Source organism: Sarcophilus harrisii, chromosome 5 (assembly GCF_902635505.1).
Source record: "Sarcophilus harrisii chromosome 5, mSarHar1.11, whole genome shotgun sequence".
Lineage (NCBI taxonomy): Eukaryota > Metazoa > Chordata > Mammalia > Dasyuromorphia > Dasyuridae > Sarcophilus > Sarcophilus harrisii.
Genome location: NC_045430.1, coordinates 124,183,289 through 124,207,326, shown reverse-complemented (window position 1 = coordinate 124,207,326; position 24,038 = coordinate 124,183,289). Strand labels below are relative to the sequence as shown.

The window sequence follows — 24,038 nt, the reverse complement described above, 5'->3', positions numbered from 1 at the left end:
TGTTCTGCACTTTATAAACAATAAATGTTTGTTGAATTGAATCAAGTTCAATGTCAGCACATGTGGGAATTTTCCCAGGACAAACTGGACCTGCCACTTTCATTTCCCCAAAGCCATCTTTCTCCACATGAAACCTAATGACTGGGTGTCCCTCAAAGGTCAGTCCTGGGTCTCCTCCTCCTCCACCTCCTCCTCCTCCTCTTCTTTCTCTTCTTCCTCTTCTTCCTCCTCCTCCTCCTCCTTCTTCTTCTTCTCCTCCTCCTCCTCCTTCAATGATTACCTCCATGCAGATGACTCCCAAATCTAAAAATACAAATCTACTTCTCTATTCTAAGTTCCAATAACCAACTGCTTGCTGAATAGCTCTAACTGGCTTCTCAAACTCAGCATGTTCAAGATGATAATTTATCATCTCCTATTCTCCCCTATGCTTCTCCTTCAGATTTCCCTATTTCTGTTAAGTGTACATTGTTCTTCCAGTTATCCGGTTTACAACCTCAGAATCATTCATAACTTTTTCCTCTCCCTCAGCCTTCTCCCTGCCATCTGATCAGTTGCCAAGTCTTGTTATTTTAATTTATTCAACATACCTCATATCCCCAGAGAAAAGAGAAGAGGGTCCTCAAGGTAGTATGGTATAGTAGATGACAGCTTCAGAGTCACTATCACTGAAAAAGAGCTAATGGACCCCCAAGCAAGTCATTTTATTCCTCAGGGTCCCCAATTTTCGTGACAATTGTCAACTTGCTTTGGTGGGAATTTTCTTTACACTGAAATTTCAGGATGGGTCTAAAAGAGCTCTGCAGTGTCTTATACACAGTCAGTGGCTATTAATGCTTGTTGAATTGAAAGACTAGACTTATGTCCACTACATGTGTAGCTAGTCACAGTTATTTTGCATTTGTTTGATATTATCATTTAGTTGTGTCTATGTCTTTTATGTATTCACCAATATCAGGGTTGTCTTGGAAGAGAGAGCTACTCAAAGTTATAATAACTCATTTTCGGTTGGAATGTACAGGAATAGATGCTTAGCAAATGCCATCTTCAGCTAGTGGTGACAGCTTTATTTGGGTGCAAATTCTATTTATTTCCACAGAATATTTGTGGTTTGTGAAGACATATAATATGTGTACCTGTTGTGTGAGAAGAAATACTGCTGCTCTTAAGTCTGCAATTCCAGAGAGCTAGAAAAGGTTGGGAGTTGGGGAGAGATAGAAAGAGCCAAATTGGGAGAGAAAAAACAGACATGAGAGATGTAGCAGGAGTTCCAGACTGGCAAAAAAAGAATGGATTTTATTGTTATTCCTTTCTCTTGAAAGAATTTGGAAAGGTCTCAAATCTTTATAGGGTGGGGAGGAGAATGTTATGTGATATGTTTATTTTCTTCATCTTTTCCAAAGTACAGAGTTCAGGGAAAGCTTTATGTAGGAACATTAAAAGAAATAAATATTAATTTCCCAAAAAGCAACTTCTTTCCTTCCTTCTTTCCTTCCTTCCTTCCTTCCTTCCTTCCCTCCCTCTTTCCTTCCTTCCTTCCCTCCCTCCCCCCTCCTTCCCTCCCTCCTTCTCTTCTTTCCTCCCTCCTTCCTTCCTTCCTTCTTTCCTTCCTTCCTTCCTTCCTTCCTTCCTTCCACTTTTACATATTTCTCTCAATTCTCTATATGCTTGAGAAATTTTTATTAGAAAAAGAATATTTGAGAATATAAGATCTTGGAAGTAGAGCTGTTATAGGTAATAGTGAGGTCTAAAGAGTGATGACCCTCATGTAGCACTGATTTTTTCTCATCTCCTTTCCTCTTGAGGGCAGAAATTATATCTTATTTTATGTCTACCACTGTGTTTTGTGTTGTTATTTATTTTCAGTCTTCTTAGTCATGTTTGATTCTCCATCACCCCAAATGAAATTTTCTTGACAAAGATACTGGGGTGGTTTGCTATTTCTTTTTCCAGCTCATTTTACAGTTGAGGAAACTGAGACAAATAGGGTTAAATAAATTGCCCAGGATTACACAGCTGATAAGAGGAATCTTCCTGTTTCCAAACTCAGCACTCTACCACTGTGACACCTAACTGTCTTTTATACATAGTAGGTGTTCAGTAAATTTTTCTGATTGATTTGACCATCTCCTCATTGACAAGGATTTTAAGCCAAAACCTTCACGCTCAAAGCAGTACTGAATGACACATGGTGAAGCTGACTGGTTTCTGTCTTTATCTAGACCAAAAATGCCCTCTTCACTATCCTGCATGATCTAAGGCCACAGGATCATTTTAATATCGTTGGATTTTCCAATCGGATCAAAGTATGGCAGAATCACCTGGTTCCAGTGACTCCTAACAACATCAGGGATAGCAAGGTCTACATTCACCACATGACACCTACTGGAGGTAAAAAAAAAAATCTCCTTTTTCTCCTTTTAGCTTTTTCAACATGATAAATATGAAGGCAAATATTTGAAATCTGAAGCTGACTTCTGGTAATAACAAATTAAGAGTTTGCATATTAAGAGATAATAATTTAAAATTTTTCATTATCTATGATCATCAAAACAAAACCCTACCCCCTAACTTTTCTCAGTCTTCAATTTGAGATGGTCCACTAAGTTATAAGGAAGAAAATTCTATTAGTCTTCTCTACTTCTTAATGATCCCTTACAATGAAGTTATGTTCTAAGAGTGGCAGTAGATAACAAAATCCAACAGTCAGAGTTACAAAGAGAAATTCCATTTAAAGTAACTACTGATAATATAAACTATTTAGGAATCTATCTGCCAAGGGAAAATCAGAAACTTTATGAGCAAAATTACAGGCCACTTTTCACACAAATTAAGTCTGATCTAATGAATTGGAAAAATATTAAATGCTCTTGGATAGGGTGAGCAAATATAATAAAGATGACAATACTACTTAAACTAATAAAATAAACTATTTAGCGCTATACCAATCAGACTCCCAAAAAACTGTTTTAATGACCTAGAAAAAATAACAACAAAATTCATATGGAAAAACAAAAGGTCAAGAATTTCAAGGGAATTAATGAAAAAAAAATCAAATGAAGGTGGCTTAGCTTTACCAGATCTAAAATTATATTATAGAGCAGCAGTTACCAAAACCATTTGGTATTGGCTAAGGAATAGATTAGTTGATCAGTAGAATAGGTTAGGTTCAAGGGATAAAACAGTCAACAAATATAGCAACCTAGTCTTTGACAAACCCAAAGACCCCAGCTTTTGGGACAAGAACTTACTGTTTGATAAAAATTGCTGGGAAAATTGGAAACTAATATGGCAGAAACTAGGCACTGATCCACACTTAACACCGTACACCAAGATAAGGTCAAAATGGGTTCATGACCTAGGCATAAAGAATGAAATTATTAATAAATTAGAGGAACACAGGATAGTTTACCTCTCAGACCTGTGGAAGTGGAAGGACTTTATGACCAAAGAAGAACTAGAGATCATTACTGATCACAAAATAGAAAATTTCAATTATACCAAACTGAAAAGTTTTTGTACAAACAAAACTAATGCAGACAAGATTAGAAGGGAAGCAATAAACTGGGAAAATATTTTTACAGTCAAAGGTTCTGATAAAGGCCTCATTTCCAAAATATATAGAGAATTAATTCTAATTTATAAAAAATCAAGCCATTCTCCAATTGAAAAATGGTCAAAGGATATGAACAGACAATTCTCAGATGAAGAAATTGAAACTATTTCTAGTCATATGAAAAGATTCTCCAAGTCATTTTTAATCAGAGAAATGTAAATTAAGACAACTCTAAGATACCATTACACACCTGTCAGATTGGCTAAGATGGCAGGAAAAAATAATGATGATTGTTGGAGGGGATGTGGGAAAACTGGGACATTGATGCATTGTTGGTGGAGTTGTGAACGAATCCAACCATTCTGGAGAGTAGTTTGGAACTATGCAAAAAGTTATCAAACTGTGCATACCCTTTGATCCAGCAGTGTTACTACTGGGATTATATCCCAAAGAGATTATAAAGAAGGGAAAGGGACCTGTATGTGCACGAATGTTTGTGGCAGCCCTTTTTGTAGTGGCTAGAAACTGGAAACTGAATGGATGTCCATCAGTTGGAGAATGGCTGAATAAATTGTGGTATATGAATATTATGGAATATTACTGTTCTGTAAGAAATGACCAGCAGGATGATTTCAGAAAGGCCTGGAGAGACTTACACGAACTGATGCTGAATGAAATGAGCAGGACCAGGAGATCATTATATACTTCAACAATAATACTATATGATGACCAGTTCTGATGGATCTGGCCATCCTCAGCAACGAGATCAACCAAATCATTTCCAATGGAGCAGTAATGAACTGAACTAGCTATGCCCAGAAAAAGAACTCTGGGAGATGACTAAAAACCATTACATTGAATTCCCAATCCCTATATTTATGCCCACCTGCATTTTTGATTTCCTTCACAAGCTAATTGTACACTATTTCAGAGTCTGATTCTTTTTGTACAGCAAAATAACGTTTTGGTCATGTATACTTATTGTGTATCTAATTTATATTTTGATGTATTTAACATCTACTGGTCATCCTGCTATCTAGGGGAGGAGGTGGGGGGTAACAGGTGAAAAATTGGAACAAGAGGTTTGGCAATTGTTAATGCTGTAAAGTTACCCATGCATATAACCTGTAAATAAAAGGCTATTAAAAAAAAAAAAAAGAGTGGCAGTAGAGGGAGAATTGGTGCCAATGGAATGGCCTACTATTTTTTGTGTTCAAATATTGTTAGGAAGAAATGTGGGAACTGCCCAGCCAAGCAACTATCCAAAGGTAGAACTGTAACTAAATGAATAAAGCTTGCTTATCTGAGAGATATAAGCTAGGTGCCAAGGGGAAACAAATTCTGTTTGATGTAGAAGAGACATAGTTAAGAGATCACATGAGGTCAAAATTGATTGAATGGTCTGGGATTTTTCTTTTGCTATGTAATTGTGCAGCCTCTAGGAACTTCTGCCATGGTTCAGTCAAAAGATAGGCAGAAGAATTCTAAGGAGAGATTGTTTAATCCTAATTATGTAAATTAAAAGGAGTTTAAAATTTCACTTCTTAGATTTAGGGGCGGGAGTTAGAGGTGGGCTTCTAGCCACTAAGGAACAGCATAATCAAAAACAGAGAAATGCAGGAAGGACATGGAAAGGTGTGGTGAATAGCCTAGTTTGGCTGGAACATGAAACTATTGTAAGATAAAGATGGAAAGGGAAAGTGTCAGATTGTGGAAGACAATCCTTCACAGTCTCCTTTGCTGGATCCTTAAACAGGTCACAGACACTTATTGTGGGTGTCTCATAGGGATCTGCTCTGGCTCCTCTTTTTTTCTCTCTCTATACTACTACATTTAGTGATCTTATTAGTTCCCATGGATTTAATTATCATTCCTTAGGCTAATGATTTTCAGATCTGCTTATCCTGCCCTAATCTTTCTGCTGCCCTCAGTCTTCACAACTTCAAATTTATTTCTGACATCTCAAACTGGATGGGACTTAAGGAGAGAGAACAGATTTTGAAACTGTCATTTTGGGGAATGAGCCAAGAAACCAATAACAGCTGAATAAGATTGCCAGACTTCAGTGAGGTGATGCACCATATTGTGCTCAATGTCAGATTTCATGTAGGGTTCAGTTGAATACCATAAATTTATAGTAGCTAAAATGCATAGAAAATTTTTCCAAGAACTCTCTCCTGGGAGTAAATGTGGGAAAACATAGTGGTAGGGGTTATCCAGGTTGAGGTCAGGAATAGAGGAATGAATGAACTGAGAGGTGGATGCCTCAGATAAGATTTGAGAAGTCTGATTGCAAGTAGGGATTCTTTCATTCATTGCATTTGTTTCTTTAGTATCTAGTATGGTACCTGGAACACAGGAGACACTTAACAAATATTTATTGACTGATTGATTAACATATCCCAGATCTTGCAAAAATAGATTCTGTCCAGTTTTTTTACTTTTCTTCATCTCCTCTTTTACACACACACACACACACACACACACATATATACACACACACACACACACAAACAGTATAAATCATTAATATTGATCTTTATAAAATAATCAGATTTTGCAAAATGGAATGCTAAGTGACTAAATTGTGATGTTAGTGGTTTGGCTTCAGTACCTCCAATTTCTCTGTTGTATTCTCTTTATAGCATACCCCTAGGTAATTCTTCCCTTTCATCTCTATAGCTAGTTTCTATTAAAATCAGCATTCAGGAAAGATCATAAAATTCATTTATACTATAGTGTAAAAGATAGATGACCATCCAGAGTATTACCTCTGCCAGAGAGATCTGCAGCGTTATGAATATAAAAGCTAAAGGGAATAAAACTTTTGGTAGAACTTTAGGCAACTCTAAATAGGTTGAGTGAAGAGAAATATGTTTTAGGGCATGAGAGTCTTCCTAATACCCCTGAAACTTAGGTACACCAAACATCATAGCTTTTTTTGGCTAAACATTGTCAAACTTTAATCATTAATTCATGGATGATTCACTTTTTGGACTTCATATAGTATGATTTTTATTCCATTCTGCCATTCAACTCACAATTAAATTCTCTGTCCCATCATCAACTGGCTGTTAACTAAAGCAGAGCTTTTTGATCTTTATTGGAGGTCCCATACAGCTTTTGTTTATATGGGTTGATTGATATTTATCATATTAAAAATTTAAATGGAAAAATTTTAAAAATATTTATTAACTTAAAATAACAATGAAACTCATTCTATATAAACATTCATAACATTTTGTGAAAAATAATCATATTTTCCAACACAAGAAGATTTAATGAGAAGAGTGGCTTTGTTTTATGGTTTTTTTTTTTGTTGTTTGTAAATAATGTTGGGCTTAATAGAAGACAGCTAGGTTTTCATTGAATGCTTCTGCATTCAATCTGTTGCAATCTGTTGTTTTGGTTGAAGTATATGAAGAAAAACTGGCCTTACACAGATATATAATTGGGAAGGGGAGGAGTAGGCAAATAATATTTCATAATATTATGAAAATTGTTTTTACCTCAAAGCTCATTGAAAGGGTATCAGGCCACTCCAGGAATCTGTGGGTAAACTACAGTTTGAGAAACATTGGCTTAAGGAATGAAAACTCATTGATATTAGCCTAAGGAAAACACAGATATGTAGCTTATATCACATAGTATATTCTAAGCAAAGTAAAATTGATTTGAAGATTAACTACTTTTAAAAATTATTTGTCTATGTCACTTTTCTCTCTTCCCCACCATTAGTGAGCATAATTAAAAATTAATGAGGGATGTAATTAAGATCCTAAGATCACAGACCTAGATCTAGAAGAGATTCCAGAGGCCATCCAGTAACTACTCTCTCATTTTACAGATGAATAACTAAGGCTCAGATTAAGTGACTTGCTCAATAGAAGTATCAGAAGCAGAATTCAAGCCTCTCTGATCTCAGAGGATCTTTCCATAGTAAAGCACCAATATCTCCACAAAATAACTTTATTAGAAAAGCTAAGCCAAAGGCTTGGCTGATAACATTTTGATGAATGCATCCACAGGTACAGACATCAACGGGGCTCTGCAGAAAGGCATCGAACTGCTTAATGACCACATAGCTGACAACGACATTGACTCCAGAAGCGTGTCTCTAATTGTCTTCCTGACGGATGGGAAGGCCACAGTGGGAGAGACCCAGTCAAGTAGGATCCTCAGCAACACGAAAGAAGCCGCCAGAGGTCAAGTCTGCATCTTCACCATAGGCATTGGGAATGATGTCGACTTCAAATTGCTAGAGAAGCTGTCGCTGGAGAACTGTGGTATGACGCGTCGGGTGCAGGAGGAGGATAATGCAAAGGAGCAGCTGATCGGGTCAGTTCACTCTCCTGGGAGAGGAGAGGCAGAAGGCCAGGCTTTGGGGACGTGAAGTGCAAAGGCAAGGGAGGTGATGGGAGCTGGAGTATCATGAGCAGCGAGTAAGCCAGAGAAAAGCCAAAGTATGAAGACTTAGGAGAACTTTAGATTTGCTGCGGGAGGTTATTGTCTCAGAGATATGGGCAGGCAGCAAGTAATTTGTTACTTTTCATGCTGGTGGGTTATAGAGAATATTTGAAATTTTTCTTTCTTTTATATTTGGGGCAAAGGGGAGAAAAACAATAAATGCTAGCCAATTGAAAAAAAAAAGGTGGTAATGGAGGGAATAAGATCATATTAATTAAGGAAGTGGCAGAGAACATGTATTTTGTATTATTATTGTATTACATTGTATTGTAGTATTTTGACTCCCAGCTTATCAGGGCATGCTGTTATTGTTTAGTCATATCTGACTCTTTATGACCCTGGGATTCACTCTGTCCATGGGGTTTTCTTGGCAAAGATACTGGAGTTATTTGCCATTTTCTTTTCCAGTGGATTAAGGCAAACAAAGATTAAGCCCAGAGTCATACAGTGAGTAAGTGTCTGAGGCTGGATTTGAATTTAGGTGTTCTTGACTTCAGGCCCAGTGCTCTATTATTCTCTGAGTCATTTAGCTGCCCTCCTGGTACTTGTAAGCAAAGGGGAATTCTAGATATATTTATAACTGCTCAATTGATTGGTACCTTAAGTGTTCTGATAGTTCTGTCAATTTGGAGAAAAGTTCCTAATGGCATGCTATAGGTCTATGATCTGGGTTTTTCCTTTTTGAAGCTTTTATCAGTGCTTGGAAGAAGAAATAGAAGCACACTTATAAGTTTATATATTAAAAACTGTGAGAACTAGTTAATATTTTGAAAGACAGGCCTAGGATAAAAATATCTTGACCAACTGAAATAATGAGTTTAAATTAAGAAGATGACATTGGAAAGAGATACTTGTAAAATTGTGAAAAAAAAAACCCCAATTATGTAGGATCAGAGGAATCTAGCTTTTCAATGCTTTATATGAAAAATTTTCACAAATATAGATATCTGTACTTAGTCAATAATTTTCCTTTATGGCCCATTAGCTTGAGAGATATCTTATATTGCATTTCTAAGGTCATCATTGATCTGAAATTTTGTCTTTGTACATGCACTTGCAGTTTCTATTACACATCCTTTTCTTGAGAAAAAACAAACAAGAAACCCTCCAAAACCACAGAACCAAAACTAAAAACAAAACTATTTATGTGAAGAAAACAGCTGGGATTTCTAGTTTACTCCAAACTGTGCAATGACTGATAATATTTACTTTCAAAATTACATAGCTTTCAAATTAAGGGAACTAATAGTCCTCCCATAAAAGAAGGAAGGAGAAAAGAAAAGAAGAGGGAAGGAGGGAAAAATGTAAAAAGAAGGTAGGAAAGAAAGAAAGTTGGGAATCAGTCAATCAACAAACATAATTAAGTCTATGTTGTTGTTCAGTCTTGTCAGACTCTGTGACCCCATTTTTTTTTCTTTTTTTTTTCTGGGAAAGATAATGGAGTGGTTTGTCATTTTCTTGAGCTCATTTTACAGATAAGGAAACTGAGGCAAACAGGGTTAAGTGACTTGCCCAGGCTCACACAACCAGTAAGTATCTGAGGCTGAATTTGAATTCAAGTTTTCCTGCCTCCAGGTCTGATACTCTATTCACTATACTATCTAGTTGCCCTCTATTAAGTATACATCATGTGCTAGGCATTGTACCAGGCCCTGAAGACAAAATTCAAATTCAAATTCAAAAATAAGACATTTGTTGCTTTCAATGAATTTACATTTTACTAGGTGAGGATATATATCCAGAGATATATAAATACATGATGAATACAAAATAAATACAAAGTGATTTAGGGTGCAGAACAGCTAGTAACCAGGGAATCAGGAAAGGCCTTTTGAGGAAGGTGATCTTTGATTTGAGTCTTGAAGAAAAGCAAAGGTTATAAGAAAAGGTGAAGAAGTACATGACAGGTATGATGGACAGACAGTCTGTGCAAGAAATAAAGTCTCACGTACAAGTAACAGCAAGTAGATCACTTTGGCTGAAATATAGAGAGAATGAGGGGGAATTGATACATAAGCAGTCTGAAAAAATACTCTAGAGCCAGCTGAGGAAGAGCTTCCCAAAACTGAGCAGTTTGTATTTCATCTTGAGGCAATGAAGATTTTGGAACAGGAAACATAGCAGAATTTATTTTAGGAATGCCAGCATGTTAGCTATGTGGAGAATGTATTGGAGAGGAGAAAAAGAAAGAGAGAAGAGAGAGAGAGAGAGAGAGAGAGAGAGAGAGAGAGAGAGAGAGAGAGAGAGAGAGAGAGAGAAAGAAAGAAGCTAAGAAGAGCAATTAGGAGATGTGTAATAATCCAAAAAGAAGGTGCTGAAGATGTAAAGGATGCAGGAGACAGTATGAGGATAGAAGGGAATGAATGAGAGAGATGTTGGAAAGAGAAAATGGACAAGACTTAATAATTGATTAGATATGGTAAGTGATGGAGAAGATAGAGATTGAGAATGACCACAACACTGAGAACATGAGTAACTAAAAGAATGGTTTGTACTCTCAAGCTAAATAGGAAAGTTGGGAGAATCAGTTTAGAAGGAAAGTTAATGAGTTCCATTTTGTACATTTTGAGTGCTTCTGGGGGTATCCAGGTGGATATGTTCAGAATGCTGCTATGGAGGCAGGATAAGAACTCAGGAAAAGGGACCAGGTCTGGATATGTAGATCTGGTCGTGATTTTCATAGAGATGATAGTTGAATCCACAAGAGCAGATGAACTCACCAAAAGAGTGAGTGCTTTCTCATTGACAGCTATGGGCCTGGAAAGTTATCAGGGCTGGTGATCTGGAGTACACTACTATTCTCAAGGCTCTTGGGTTCAGGGTTCTGGGCCAGCTTCATGGGGGTCTGAGGGTAAAGATAATGGTGGTATTTTGATTTGCCTGACACATGCTGCCTTACATCTCTCCCTCAGAATGCCTTGCTCCCACAGTTCATTTGTTTTCCCTATTGGTGTCAGGTCAAGAAGGATCAGGACTGAGAAAAGGTCATCAAATATAGCAATAAAAAAGAGACCCTTGGTGACCAGGAAGAAGGCATTTTAGTTGAGTGTTGGGGATAGAAGCCAAATTTCTAGGGGTTGAGAAGTGAGTAGGAGGTAAAACAGTGCAGTCATAAACAGCTTTTTCAAGAAGTTTGTGAACAGGAGGAAAGATGTCAGCTGATGGGTTGAGAGAATGAGAGGGTCAAATCAAAGTTTTGCTTTTTGTTTTTATTTTTTTTTTTCTTTAAGGAGGAAATCTGGATATGTTATGTAGACAATAGCAAAGGAACCAATGAATTAGAGAGGCTTAAAATGAAAGGATGGTGGTGGTGAATGATGCTCTCATTTCAACGGCCAAGTTCCCTGAGGAGACAGGAAGAACTGGGAACAAAGGCACAAATAGGGGTTTTTTAACATTGGCAAGGAAAAAAGAGACCTTATTATTCAAGACTGTCTGAATTTCTCCTATTAGCAATATGACCAAAGGAAACTGAGTCTTTCTGATTCTTGGTTTTCTTGTCAGTAATATGGGGATGGCAATAGTTGGACTACTGTTCAGGCAGAGTCTTAATGAACATTAGGGTGGTGAAAAATGTTAATGTGAGTGTTATAAGGGTCAAGTTTGTTGGAAAATCTGGAGTGAGTTCACAGGCATGAGTAAAAACAGTCTCAAGTATAAGGAGATTTTTCTCCTTAGAAAAATGCACCAGCTGCCTTGAGACCTTGGCTACTTTAATAGAATTGGCTAATGAAAAGACAGAAATCTGGGTTATTTCTGTTGCCTTTTCCTCATAATAAAAGAAAAATATTCATTAAAGCATTTTTTTTCAATTTTCTTTTTAAAAATCTATGAACTTGACAAATAACATGAATATTTCTTTATACAAAGAACAGAAAAGGAAGGTTATGGAACTGTGAATTTCTATATGGATTTTAAAGAATTTATATTCTAAGTTTAACGTAGTAAGTAGAACCCAGAGATGGTAGACCCTAGCTTGTCTATATCTCTTCTGAACTTCCTTCTACTCTTATATGCATTTTTATAAATATTTCATTGACATTCTTTTCTTTCTTGTCTTTTTTTTAAATCACTATCACTAGTCTTCTTCTTTCCCCCCTAAAACCTTCCTCCTAAAAATAACAGTCCTATCTTGTAACAAATAAATACAATTGAGCCAAAGAGATTCACACAATGATCATATCTGATAATATATACTGCAGTTCTGTACTTGCATTTCATCACTTCTCTTCCAAGAGATCAGAAACATGATTTATTGTGGTTTTTCAGGAATGATAGTTGGTCACGGCATTGCCCTTAAGGCTTTTGAAGTGGTTTCTTTTTTACAATATTGTAACTATTGTATAAATTGTTCTCCTGATTCTGCTTACTTTCTTCTGCATCAGTTCATAGTCTTACACACGTTTCTTTAAATTGGCCCCTTTGGTCATTTCTTATGAAGAAGATGAGCTAGTGGTAAAAGGATTGAAACACCATATGCTATAATAAATAGTTGAAGGAATTGAGCATTGCTTAGTCTAGAAAATCTATAGAGGACAGAGATCTGGTATTTATACTGGCTTTTGATATATGAGCAATTATCATATAGAAGAAGCCTTGGACATTGTCAGTACTAAAGTCAGTGGATAGATGTTAAAGGGAGGCAGATTTTGGTTTAAAAAAAGAAAGAACTTTCTAACAAATAGATTACTCCAACAGTACAATAGTGGAACTGTACAACTCTCTGACAATATAGGTATTTAAATATGAACTTATTTGTAAGACACTTAGGAAGGGAAAGATCAATGAATTTTGGAGCCAGAGGACTTCCACTTAAAGCTTGCCTCTGTGGTTGGTGCCCTGTGAGTAAATCACTTAAGCATTTTTATCTTCATTTGTAAAATGGGCATGGGTTTAAATGTCTTCTAAGTTTCCTTTTAACTCAACATCTGTAATTCTGTGATATTGCGGAGGACATGTATTGTGAATCAAGCAGAAAATTAGACTAGGTAAAGTCTATGACCTTTTAACTGTAAAGTTGTATGATTTCCTTTGCATTTCATAGTTTTCTTTTCTTGGTTGTGCTTGCTATCAAAGTCAGGATCTTAACTTTCATGTATGCTCTTCTACTTCAGGTTCTACGATGAGATCAGAACACCTCTACTCTCTGATATCCGAATTGATTATCCACCTGGCTCTGTTGAGCGTGTTACCCAAACTCTTTTCCCTAATTACTTCAATGGGTCTGAAATCATCATTGCTGGGAAGCTGATTGATAGTCAGTTGGACAATCTACATGTGGAAGTCACAGCCAGCAATAGTAAGAAATTTGTGGTCTTGAAGACGGATGTTCCTGTTGCCTCACACAGCACAGGGAATGATGTCACAGGAGTTTCCACTCCGAAGGACCAACATACTGACCCAAACTACGTTGAGCGGCTCTGGAGTTACCTTACTATTAAGGAGCTGCTGACTTCTTGGCTGAAGAGTGATGATGAACAGGAGAAAGAACTTTTGATGGAAAGGGCTCGGGCTCTTGCAGTGAATTACCATTTCCTCACCCCTTTCACTTCCTTGAAGATGAAGGAGTTGACACCTGAGGCAACTCAAATGGCAGCAAAAGAAGTCTATGGTAGTTCTGCTGCAATAGGTCCAGAGACAGTTGTACAAAGCTTGCATGGAAAGAACATCTCACCAGGTAAGGTGATCACATGGCAACTTTTAGAAATTGTTTACTTAAAATTTTTGCTTTCTTTTTTTAAGGCTGGAGTTGTTTCTCTAAGAGCCTAGATTTCTTAGCTTAAATGTATCTTAAGTCATCAAAACAGGGTATATATAACAGGGGAAACAACATGCAAAAACGATGTACAAGCTCCTTCTCTGTCTCTTTGTCTCTGTCTCTTTCTCCATTGTTGGAGGTGAGGGATAAGAAGACTGGAAAGACAGGAAAGGGGTCAGGTTATAAAGGGTTAAGAATGCCAGAGGACTTTACATGCGATCCTAAAGGTAGCAGGGAGCCACTGAAGTTAAGTGAGTGAGCTGGGGGAGGGGAAAAGAGAGGAAATGAAAATTTTATATATGTAATTAAGGAAAATTACTTTGTCAAGAAATAGAAGAGGTTTTAGAACAGAGCCTTGGGATAGGATGTAAAGCTTCTGTTTCTGATATTATTATGCTTTGGGATCCGTGGAATCAGATTGGGATTGAATAACAGATATATTTGAACTCTTTATGTTAAAAAATCAAAAAGAGTATATTAAATGTCTACTTTGTGTTAGGTAAATACAAAAACAAAAGTATAACAGAACTTACCCTCTAGGATTACATTGTGTCAGGGCAGACAAGTTATCAAAAAGTATGTATTTAAAAAAAAAATAGCTAAGGCAAGAGGTGCAAAAGAGCCAAATCAAAGAGTCCACCCAAATGGGGTTTGCTTATTTGTCTTAGTTATGTCCTCTATCACCAAATTAACTGAACAACATAGACTCACTCTTGAAGCTAAGGAAAAGATGATGACGGTAAGAAAGCAAAGAATGGAAGCTCCTTAGATGAAGTTGTACCAGCAAAACTAGAATAATTTGAAGAAAGATTTGAAGCAAATTGTATAGAGAACATTATTTTGTGCCATTGAGGCCATGTGACAGATGCAGGGAAAACTACTTTTGTGAATGACATTGTTATTATAGCCCCATGACAGCAAGCCAGATCTCAGTAGCTTCAAGAGGGATAAGGCTCAGATGCTATAATGTCCAGAGGACCAAAGACAGAAATGAGAAAATAAGCCAGTTGATTTCTCTAAGGAATATTTTTGAAATAATATTTTCATGAGGTGTCAATTGGTGCATAATATAACCTTCATTTTCTTAAAGCCTTGATGATTTTGTTGAGTTTCCCTGGGAATTACAATTCACCAGCCCATGAATCATCAAAGAATCCATCTCAGTTGGATAATCCTTTTCCTTTATATTCAGTTTTCATTCAGCTAGCATCACATTGGCCTGGGATCATGTAAAAAAAAAAAGTCCAAGAGAGTAGAAAAAAATAATGCTCTTTAGGGGGATACTTGAGGGGTCAAAAGAGTTTGGATAACATAAAAGAAATTTTTTGAATCTAATTTCTGAGAATTATGACATATCTTTATGAGGTGAGATTCAATGAAAATATAATTGCAAATGTTTATTAATCCAAAAAATGGAAAAAAAATTTATGAGGAAGATGTTAAGTTGTTCTTTTGTTGTGCTTATTACTTTTGACATATCCTTTGTATATATACTCTTACACATGTGTGTATTTAGTTGATTATTATTAGATCATTCAGACAGCAGAACATGTTTTTCTAATGTATGCATAATTCACAGAAATAAAAAAATGCTGTATAGAATAATTCAATAATGAAAATTAAGCATCTACATTTCAAATGTTGATGTGTATCTTTTGAGGCAGAATTCTTTGGGTAATTTTTTTAGACTTCCATGTGTATCAAATGTACATGAAAATTAACTCATGATCTCCACATCCTGCTCCCACTATCTTATTTTATGTATCTTAATAGTGGCTGCTCCATTTTTCTCCTTTCTAGAGCCTGATTTCAAGAAACAGTACAACCCAAGAATTAAAATCTCCAGAACATCAGGTACAGAAAAACATCTATAAGTGTGGATGTATGTATTGAGGTAAAAGACTTTTTTCCCTTGGTTAGGTCTAACTGAAGGTGAGTAATTAGTTACTTCTTAAAGCTCTTCCAAATATTTTTCTATAGTGTAGGAGAGCAGGAATCGCCTTCTCCTAGCCAAGGCCAACAATTGTGAAACAAATGCCAAAGAACCATCATTAAGTCACTGAGCTGAAGCTTGGGAGATATCAGAGTAAATGCAGAAGCTGTAGGAAGAAGACCAGACTCAAGAACAGATTGATAACGGGTGCATTTTAATAATTATTCTAGTTTTAAAAGCTAAATTGTTTTAGACTCTTGAACTAGGCACGATTCTAGCCTCCAGGCTTAGTGATAGCTCTGAAATGAGCTTTAGCCTCAGAGGGGAAGTTTATACCAAAATGTTAAAATAAATAAATAAATAAATAAATAAGCCTCTCTTTTGCAAACTTCCCGAGTTTACAAGAAAAACCAGATGGAATGACAACAGAAAGCCTAAGTTGTTGCTTTTTCCCCTCAAGAAGTTAAAGTCTTTTGCTCCTAAATCTTTGTTATTGCTTTCCTGATAATACTATCCATTGAGCAGTTCATAAGACTAAATGAAGTTCTTTAAGTGAGTCAGGGGGTGGGGTAAAACAGATAGTACTCAGCTTCCAACTGACATAATCTAATTCCTTTGAGCACACACATGTTTTATTAAGTGCTTGCAAATCTCTTTTGGATGGTGTATGAAACTTAATGATCTGCACATTTCTTCATCTGGAGTAAATAGCATCATTTCCTACAAAGTATTTAGGGGAATTTGGGTAGAATGTTTTATAAATAAGTAGAACATCTTTTGCTATCTGACTCAGTTATCATTTTACCCAAGAAATGCAGAAACATAAGTGGGAGCTTTCTCACCCTTAAGCTTTTGGTTTCACTACACATAAAAGACATAAAACTGTGTGTGTGTGTGTGTGTGGAGAGAGAGAAGAAGAAGAAGGAAGGGGAGGGGGGAGGTAAGGAGGGAGACAGGGAGAGAGAGAAAGGGAGGGAAGAAGGGAGAGAGAGAGAGAGAGAGAGAGAGAGAGAACCTTTCTTCTAGAGAATTCAGAGTCAAGGACAGTATATTTTGCCAGATTCTCCCAATACATTTTTTAATAATATTGGTCTGCATGTAGGGTAGTGAAAATCAAGTCCATTATTCAATAAGCATTTGTTAATATGTTAGCCACTGTGTGAGGGATAGAAGGGAACGTATGTAAGAGATGTTTGGAGTTAGAAATGACAAGATTTGGTGACTAATAGGCATTCGGTGAGAGGAAAGAGCTGAGGAGGATACTGACTTACTGACTTGGAGATTCTAGAGAATAGGAGAATGATAGTGTCTTCAACAATAATAGGGAAATTTAGAAGAAGTTCAAGTTTTGGGGAAAAGATCATATTTTGGACGTGTTAAGTTTGAGATGTCTATGGGACGTGTAATTTGAATGTTGTTAGACTGAAGTCAGAAAAGGGATTAGAGTTTGATATCTAGATCTGGGAATTATTTGCACAGAGATCAGTGGGAGCCAAATGAGAAAGTGTAGATTAAAGAGAAGAGGAAGGGGAAAGATGTCTAGGGAATAACTACACTTCCCAGGCAGAACATGAATGAAGACAGAGCAAGGAGACTGAGAAGGAGGGATCAGATAGGAAGAGAAACAGGAAAGACTAGTGTTGAGAAAACCCAGAGATGAGAGAGTATCCTAAAGGAAGAAAGTATCCTAAAGGAAAAGATGATCAGCAAATTCAGAGGAAGCAGATGGTGAAGAAGGAAGTAATGTGAGAAAAGGTCATTAGATTTGGTAATTAAGAGATCAATGGTAATTTTGGAGAAGGCAATTCAGTTGAATAATGAAGTTGGGAGTGATTGCAAAGGGTTTAGGGGAGAGTAATAGTAAATGGATCTTTTTAGTTTTGTCGAGGAAAAAGGGAGATATGAAATGATAGCTAACATAGAAAGTAGGATGAAGTGAAGGGTTATTTTTAAGGAAAGAGGAGACAAAAACTTGCTTATTGGAAAAGAGAAGGAGGCAAGAGGTGGGTAGAAATTGAAATTAGGAAGAGAGGATGGAGAAGATAGTGGAGGAAATCTGCTAGATATGATGGAATGAGACGTGATCAAGGGAGCTTGTAGAGGAGTTGGGCTTGATAAAGAGGAGAATCACCAATTCATCAAAGTCTGAAGTGATGGAGATAGTGGTGACTGGTGTCAGGTGATTATGAGATAAGAAGGTGAGAAGAGCTAATTCATGGGATACAGTCTCAGAGTTTTGGGAGGTGAATTATGAAGTACAACTAAGAGGGTGAGGGGAGAGTGTTGTGGGGGGTTTGAGAAGAGTAGATTTGAAGTAGCTGCTGTGATGAGTAGATAGAGAATCAATTAGGGAGGAGAGAGTTGCCTTGCTACAGTGAGGACCCCATAAATATTATATGACATAAATTTGTAGAGGAATCCAGTTTTGAGAGTTCTTCCAGTTCCTTCAGCAGCTTGTGCTTATAAATGATGGAGGTAGATGGTGGCTATTGTATTTACTGCTGGTGTTTGGTAAGACATGATTGGTGACAAGATAAAGGATCAGGGACTTGAGAGTAAACACTGGGCTAGTTCACTAAGGAAAGAGTACTCATTAGCCTCAGAGACTGGAGCCATTAAAAGAATGGCTTCACCACTGTTTTGATGTAATTGTTAATACTCCTCTGTATTTATATTCTAATCCATAAAATAAGGGGATTGGACAAAATGTGCTTTAGGATTTCTTCTAGAACTAATATTCTGTGACTTTTTGGGTTAGTGTAAACACACAAGTTCTCTTCGATAATGATTAACCCCAAAGTCAGGAAGATAGATTCCTCCTCTCCCCACTGCCTATGACTCCAAAGGGGAAGGTGTTCAGGCTCACATTATTCAGCTAATAAGTAACTATTTAAGAGAAATAAGTGGACATTGGTATTTGGTATAGATCTCAGGAAAAAATATTGGATTGTAAGACAAGAGACTTATGTATAGAATAAGAACTCAGTACTAGAAGGACTTATTTGACCTTGTGTGTGAGAATATAGAGGGACTTATTGCAAAATTTAGATGTAAATTAAAGAAAGTAGGGAAAACCATTAGACTGAATTAATATAAGCTAAATAACATGACTTATGAATATGAAATGGAAATGAAGATTATAGTAAAAGATTAAATTTGGTAGTAAATTATTAAATCTGGTAAATAAAGTACCTAAAGAATTATGGACAATCTTTGCATATATTTTGAAAAATAAAATACTATCAAAAATAGATATATCAAGGGAACATTCCATGCAAAAATGGATGTGATAAAAGACAAAAATGATAGAAACTTAACAGAATGTTATGCAGAAGACAGCAACAAAAAATCTCCCAAATAAAAAGAAAAGCAAGAAAGCAAAATGTCTATCTGAAGCTGAGGAAAGAAGGAAAACAAAAAAGAAAGGAGAAAGAGAAATATATACCCAACTGAATGGGAATTCTAGAGAATAGTAATGAGAGAGGTTTTCTTAAATGAGCAGTGCAAAGAAATAGAAGAAAAGAAATAGAGTGGAAAAGTCAAGGGATCTCTTCAAGAAAATTAAATATGTGTTTTTTTCCATTTTGATCTGATTTTCCTTGTGCAGCATGATGAATATGGAAATATGTTGAGAAGAATTGTACTTGTTTAACTTATATCAGATTGTTAGCTGTCTTGGGAAGAAGGGAGATAGGAGAGGAGAAAAATTTGGAAAACAAGGTTTTGTAATGTGAATGTCAAAAACTATCTTTGCATATATTTTGAAAAATAAAATACTATCAAAAATAGATATATCAAGGGAACATTCCATGCAAAAATGGATGTGATAAAAGACAAAAATGATAGAAACTTAACAGAAGCAGAAGAGATTAAAAAGAGGTAAATACAAAAAGAACTATGCAAAAAGATCTTAACATCATTATTAATCACAAGTGATGTGATTACTGTTCTAGAGCCGGACATCCTGAAGAATGAAATAAAGTGGGCTTTAGGAAGCATTGCTAGCAATAAACCTAGTGAAAGTGATGGAATTCTGGCTGAGCTATTTAAAATTCTAAAAGATGATACTGTTAAAGTGCTTCACTCAATGTGCCAGAAAATTTAGAAAACTCAGAAGTGACCACTGGATCAGTTTACATTCTTATTCTAAGAACAATGAAAAGGAATGTTCAAATTACTGAGCAACTGTACTCATTTCCTACATGGGCAAGATTATGCTCAAGATTCTGCAAGGTAGGCTTGGTCCAAGGGGTCATGTAAGACTTAAGTGAACAACTTAACAACAACCACAACAATAACAACAATGACAAAAGGATGTGATTGAGAAGAAGTATGATGTAGTGGATGGAGTGTTGGTCTTGGTAGCCAAGAAGACCTGGATGCCAGTTGTACCCTTGATACATATTTGGCTGTGTGACTCTGGACAAGTCACTTAACCTCTTAGTGGCCACTGACAATTCTTTCCATTAGTGTAGTTATTGAATGATATTGGGAAAGATAGTTTTCTCATTGTCAGTTTCCTTTGCCAATTAAATTGTGGGTCTGGTTCAAAATAAAATAGCTCACTTTAAGGTTTATAAAGAGGTTTACCTACATTATCTCATTTAATCCTCAAAATAATCCTATGAGAGAATTACTATTTTACCAGTAAGAAAAATTGAAGCAGGGAAAGGTTGAGTTGTCCAGTCACACAGCTAGTAAGAGTCTCGAGTAGGACCTGAACTCAGGACTTTCTAATTCCAAATCCAGTATTCTATTCACCATGCTTCTTAGATGCATAATTGACACTTATTCATGTTTCAGGGTTTATAAAGCACTTCTCATGCTAGCATTTATATAATACTTTAAAATTTGCAAAGTGCTTTACAATTCTCATTTAATCTTCATAACAACTCTGGGAGATAGTATAGCATTATCCCCATTATACAAAAAAAAAAAAAAAAAAGGAATCTAAGGTAGATAGTATCTAAGTGACTTGCCCACCATCATTAGCAAGTATTAAAAAAAAAAGACCACAGAGGTTAAAAGTCAGACAGCTAGCATGGGGAGGACTAGGATTCAAACTCATGTGTCCTAATTCCAAGTCCAATAGAAAAAAGCAAATATTTAGAGCTGGAAGGGAACTCGTCATTTTATTTTACAGATAAAGAAATTGAGGTTTAGGAAAATTGAAAATTATACTTATTTTAGCTTGCTTTCCCCCCCCCCCCAAAAAAAAAAAAATTACACAGGCAATAAGTGACAAGGGTAGGATTTGATCCTAATTCAGAAGTTAGTTGGGATGGGGCAGGGATAGCATTTTTAAAAATCAAACAATGTATATTAATGTCAATTTTAACCTACACTGTCTTTCTCCACCTTCACCTCCCTATGACTTTCAGAAGTGAAATCAGAAAGAAAATTTTAAAAATTATTGAAAAAGAAAAAGCAGTTAGCTAAATGACTCAATGGATAGAATGAATCTGGAGTCAGGAAGACCTAAGTTCAGTTTGACCTCAGACACTACCCTTGTGACACTGGGCAAGACACAAACTCAGTTTGCCTTAATCCATTGGAGAAATAAATGGCAAACTGCTCTAGTATTTTTGCCAAGAAAACTCTGTGGACAGTATGGGTCACAAACTCATCAAGATTGGACATAACTAAACAACTGAAAAAGAAGCAATATATGAGGACCTCCCTACTAATATCCCACAGCCTTCTCTTATACAGTCAGTCTCTACATTGAGCTTAAATTTTCTTCTCTTTTCTTATTCTCTTAGCGGACGGAGACCCTCATTTTGTGGTGGACTTCCCCTTGAGCAAGCTCACTGTTTGTTTTAACATCGATGGGAATCCTGGGGACATTCTCAGACTTGTATCTGATCACATGGACTCTGGTAAGCTCCATCCTGGCTTGTTGAATTAAATGAAAGAGAGGGTGGAGGGATTTCTGCACTCCACCATCACTGATGGGATCCAGATATCTACCCATTTTCAGAGAACAAGAAGCGAAAGACCTGGGACTTCATCCCCAATTACATTTTTCTCTATGTGAATTCAGCACAAGTCATATAATTTCACTACTTGATGCCTTATTTCTTTGAAAAAATAATTTCTTTTCTTAAAAACTTGTATTAATGCCTAATATATGCAAGGTATTAACCTTTACAAAGGGGAAAAATGTACTGGTCTCTGCCATCAAAGACCTTACATTCAGTGACCTGAATAAAACATTAACACAAATACATAAAGATAGGTAATTTGAAAAAGGAGAGAACATTAAGAAAGATGGTTTAATGGAAGAGGTAGCACTTGAAGTGATGCCTGAATTGTCATCCCCTAGAGTGGCTAAGAAGATACTTTGGAATAGGAGGATTAATTAGGGAGAGCGAGCCTCTATTATATGGCAGTAACCTTTAATGCCATATTTCTTTTAGCCAGGGAGAACAATCCATTTCAGTACATATTGTTTCATTAGACATTAAGATATCATGTATGCATGTTTAACATATATTGGACTACTTGCCATTGAGGGGAGGGCGTGAGGGATGGGGGAGGAAAATTGGAACACAAGGTTTTTCATTCTTTTTTTTTTTTTTAATAGCTTTTTATTTACAAGTTATATGCATGGGTAATTTTACAGCATTGATAATTGCCAAACCTTTTGTTCCAATTTTTCCCCTCCTTCCCCCCACCCCCTTCCCTAGATGGCAGGATGACCAATACATGCTACATATATTAAAGTATAAATTAAATACAAAATAAGTATACATGACCAAACTGTTATTTTGCTGTACAAAAAAAATTGGACTCTGAAATATTGTACAATTAGCCTGGAACACAAGGTTTTTCAAGGGCTAATGTTGAAGAATTGTCCACACGTGTTTTGAAAAATAAAAAGCTTTAATAAAGGGAAAAAATATCATGTATGAAGCTATCATTTGTATGATATTCAACCAAGCAGTATGAAAATCTACATCTTTGCTTGAGAGAACTTCATTAAATCTTAGGATACAGCATTGGAAAGAAACCTCAGAAATTATCTAGAACGACCTCCTCATTTTTCAGATGAGGAAACTGAGGCCATAGTCACACAGGAAGAAGAGGCAAGATATAAACTGAGATTCTCTCACTCCCAACCCAATGCTTGTCTTGATACATAACAATGCCTCTTAAAATATTAATTTTTTTTACATCATCTTCATTTCACAATGGATCCTTCTCTTCTTCCCCTCCACAGAAAGTTGTTCCTTGTAACAGACAGAAAGAGAGGGAAAAAAGCATTTTAGTGAAACTATCCAACACTTCAAATGAATATGACAGTGTATAAAATGCTTTACATACATTCCCCCCTTTTCCCCAATAAATTGAGGGAAACACCTCTTCTCAATTCTTCTCTTCTTGGTTGTTATGACTACTCACCATTCAAGTTTTGTTGTTCTTTCCATTTATCTTGTAGCCATTTGTAGACTTTTCTGGTTTCATTTACTTTGCTTTGCATCTGTTCATATCTTTTTCTCCATGGCTACTCTTTAAAAACTATAGTGGTAACATCCCAAAATGTCTAATTACACTTGCAACAAGTGAAAGATCCTAATTAGAGACTAACAGGATTCTTTGAGTCATCGGGCAAGCGGTGGAATGGAGGGTTCAAGGAGCGAAGGGCTTGAGCCCAGTGCTATAAGCTTGCCAGTGTCAAGCCACCAAGAGCTGCTTTCAGATGGCCATTTGTCAGTAGAATACTGACTGTTTTGCTCTTAGAGAAAAGGATCACACAGCTGGTATCATTAGGGCAATGGTTCTGCTTTCTTTGTTTGGAGAATGGAATACTTTACCTCACGGCTGTTTTGCTTTTCCTTGCCCCCTCCGTTAGGTGTCACAGTGAATGGAGAATTAATAGGGGCCCCGGCTCCTCCCAATGGTCACAAGAAGTTTCGGACGTACTTCCGAACCATCACCATCCTCATCAATAAGCCGGAGAGATCTTACTTGGAAATCACACCAAACAGGATCGTTTTGGATGGTGGGGACAGATTAGTTCTCCCTTGCAACCAGAGTGTAGTAGTGGGGAGCTGGGGGCTGGAGGTGTCCGTCTCTGCCAACGCAAACGTTACGGTGACCATCCAAGGCACGATTACTTTTGTTATTCTTATTCATCTCTACAAAAATCCAGCTCCTTACCAGCGAAACCATCTTGGCTTCTACATCTCCAATAGCAAAGGACTGTCAGCCAACTGTCATGGACTTTTAGGTAAGTTGTGTATCCTCTGGTCTGCCTCTCTCTGTCTCTTACTTTCTTCTATTTATATTGGGTTTCAGGAGACAATTAAATGTTTTAACTT

At 36.5% G+C, this 24,038-nt stretch overlaps 1 protein-coding gene across 2 annotated transcripts in view; it reads left to right on the top strand.

Moving 5' to 3' along the window:
* Positions 1–24,038, top strand: part of ITIH5 (inter-alpha-trypsin inhibitor heavy chain 5) — an 84,704-nt gene that overhangs the window by 51,450 nt on the left and 9,216 nt on the right. For both annotated transcript variants that reach the window (XM_023504692.2, XM_003771411.3), the window contains exons 8-13: positions 2,223–2,391; positions 7,585–7,894; positions 13,138–13,700; positions 15,582–15,635; positions 21,477–21,593; positions 23,570–23,947. In XM_023504692.2, the coding sequence (XP_023360460.1) occupies positions 2,223–2,391; positions 7,585–7,894; positions 13,138–13,700; positions 15,582–15,635; positions 21,477–21,593; positions 23,570–23,947 (1,591 nt within the window). The remainder of the gene's footprint in view (positions 1–2,222; positions 2,392–7,584; positions 7,895–13,137; positions 13,701–15,581; positions 15,636–21,476; positions 21,594–23,569; positions 23,948–24,038) is intronic.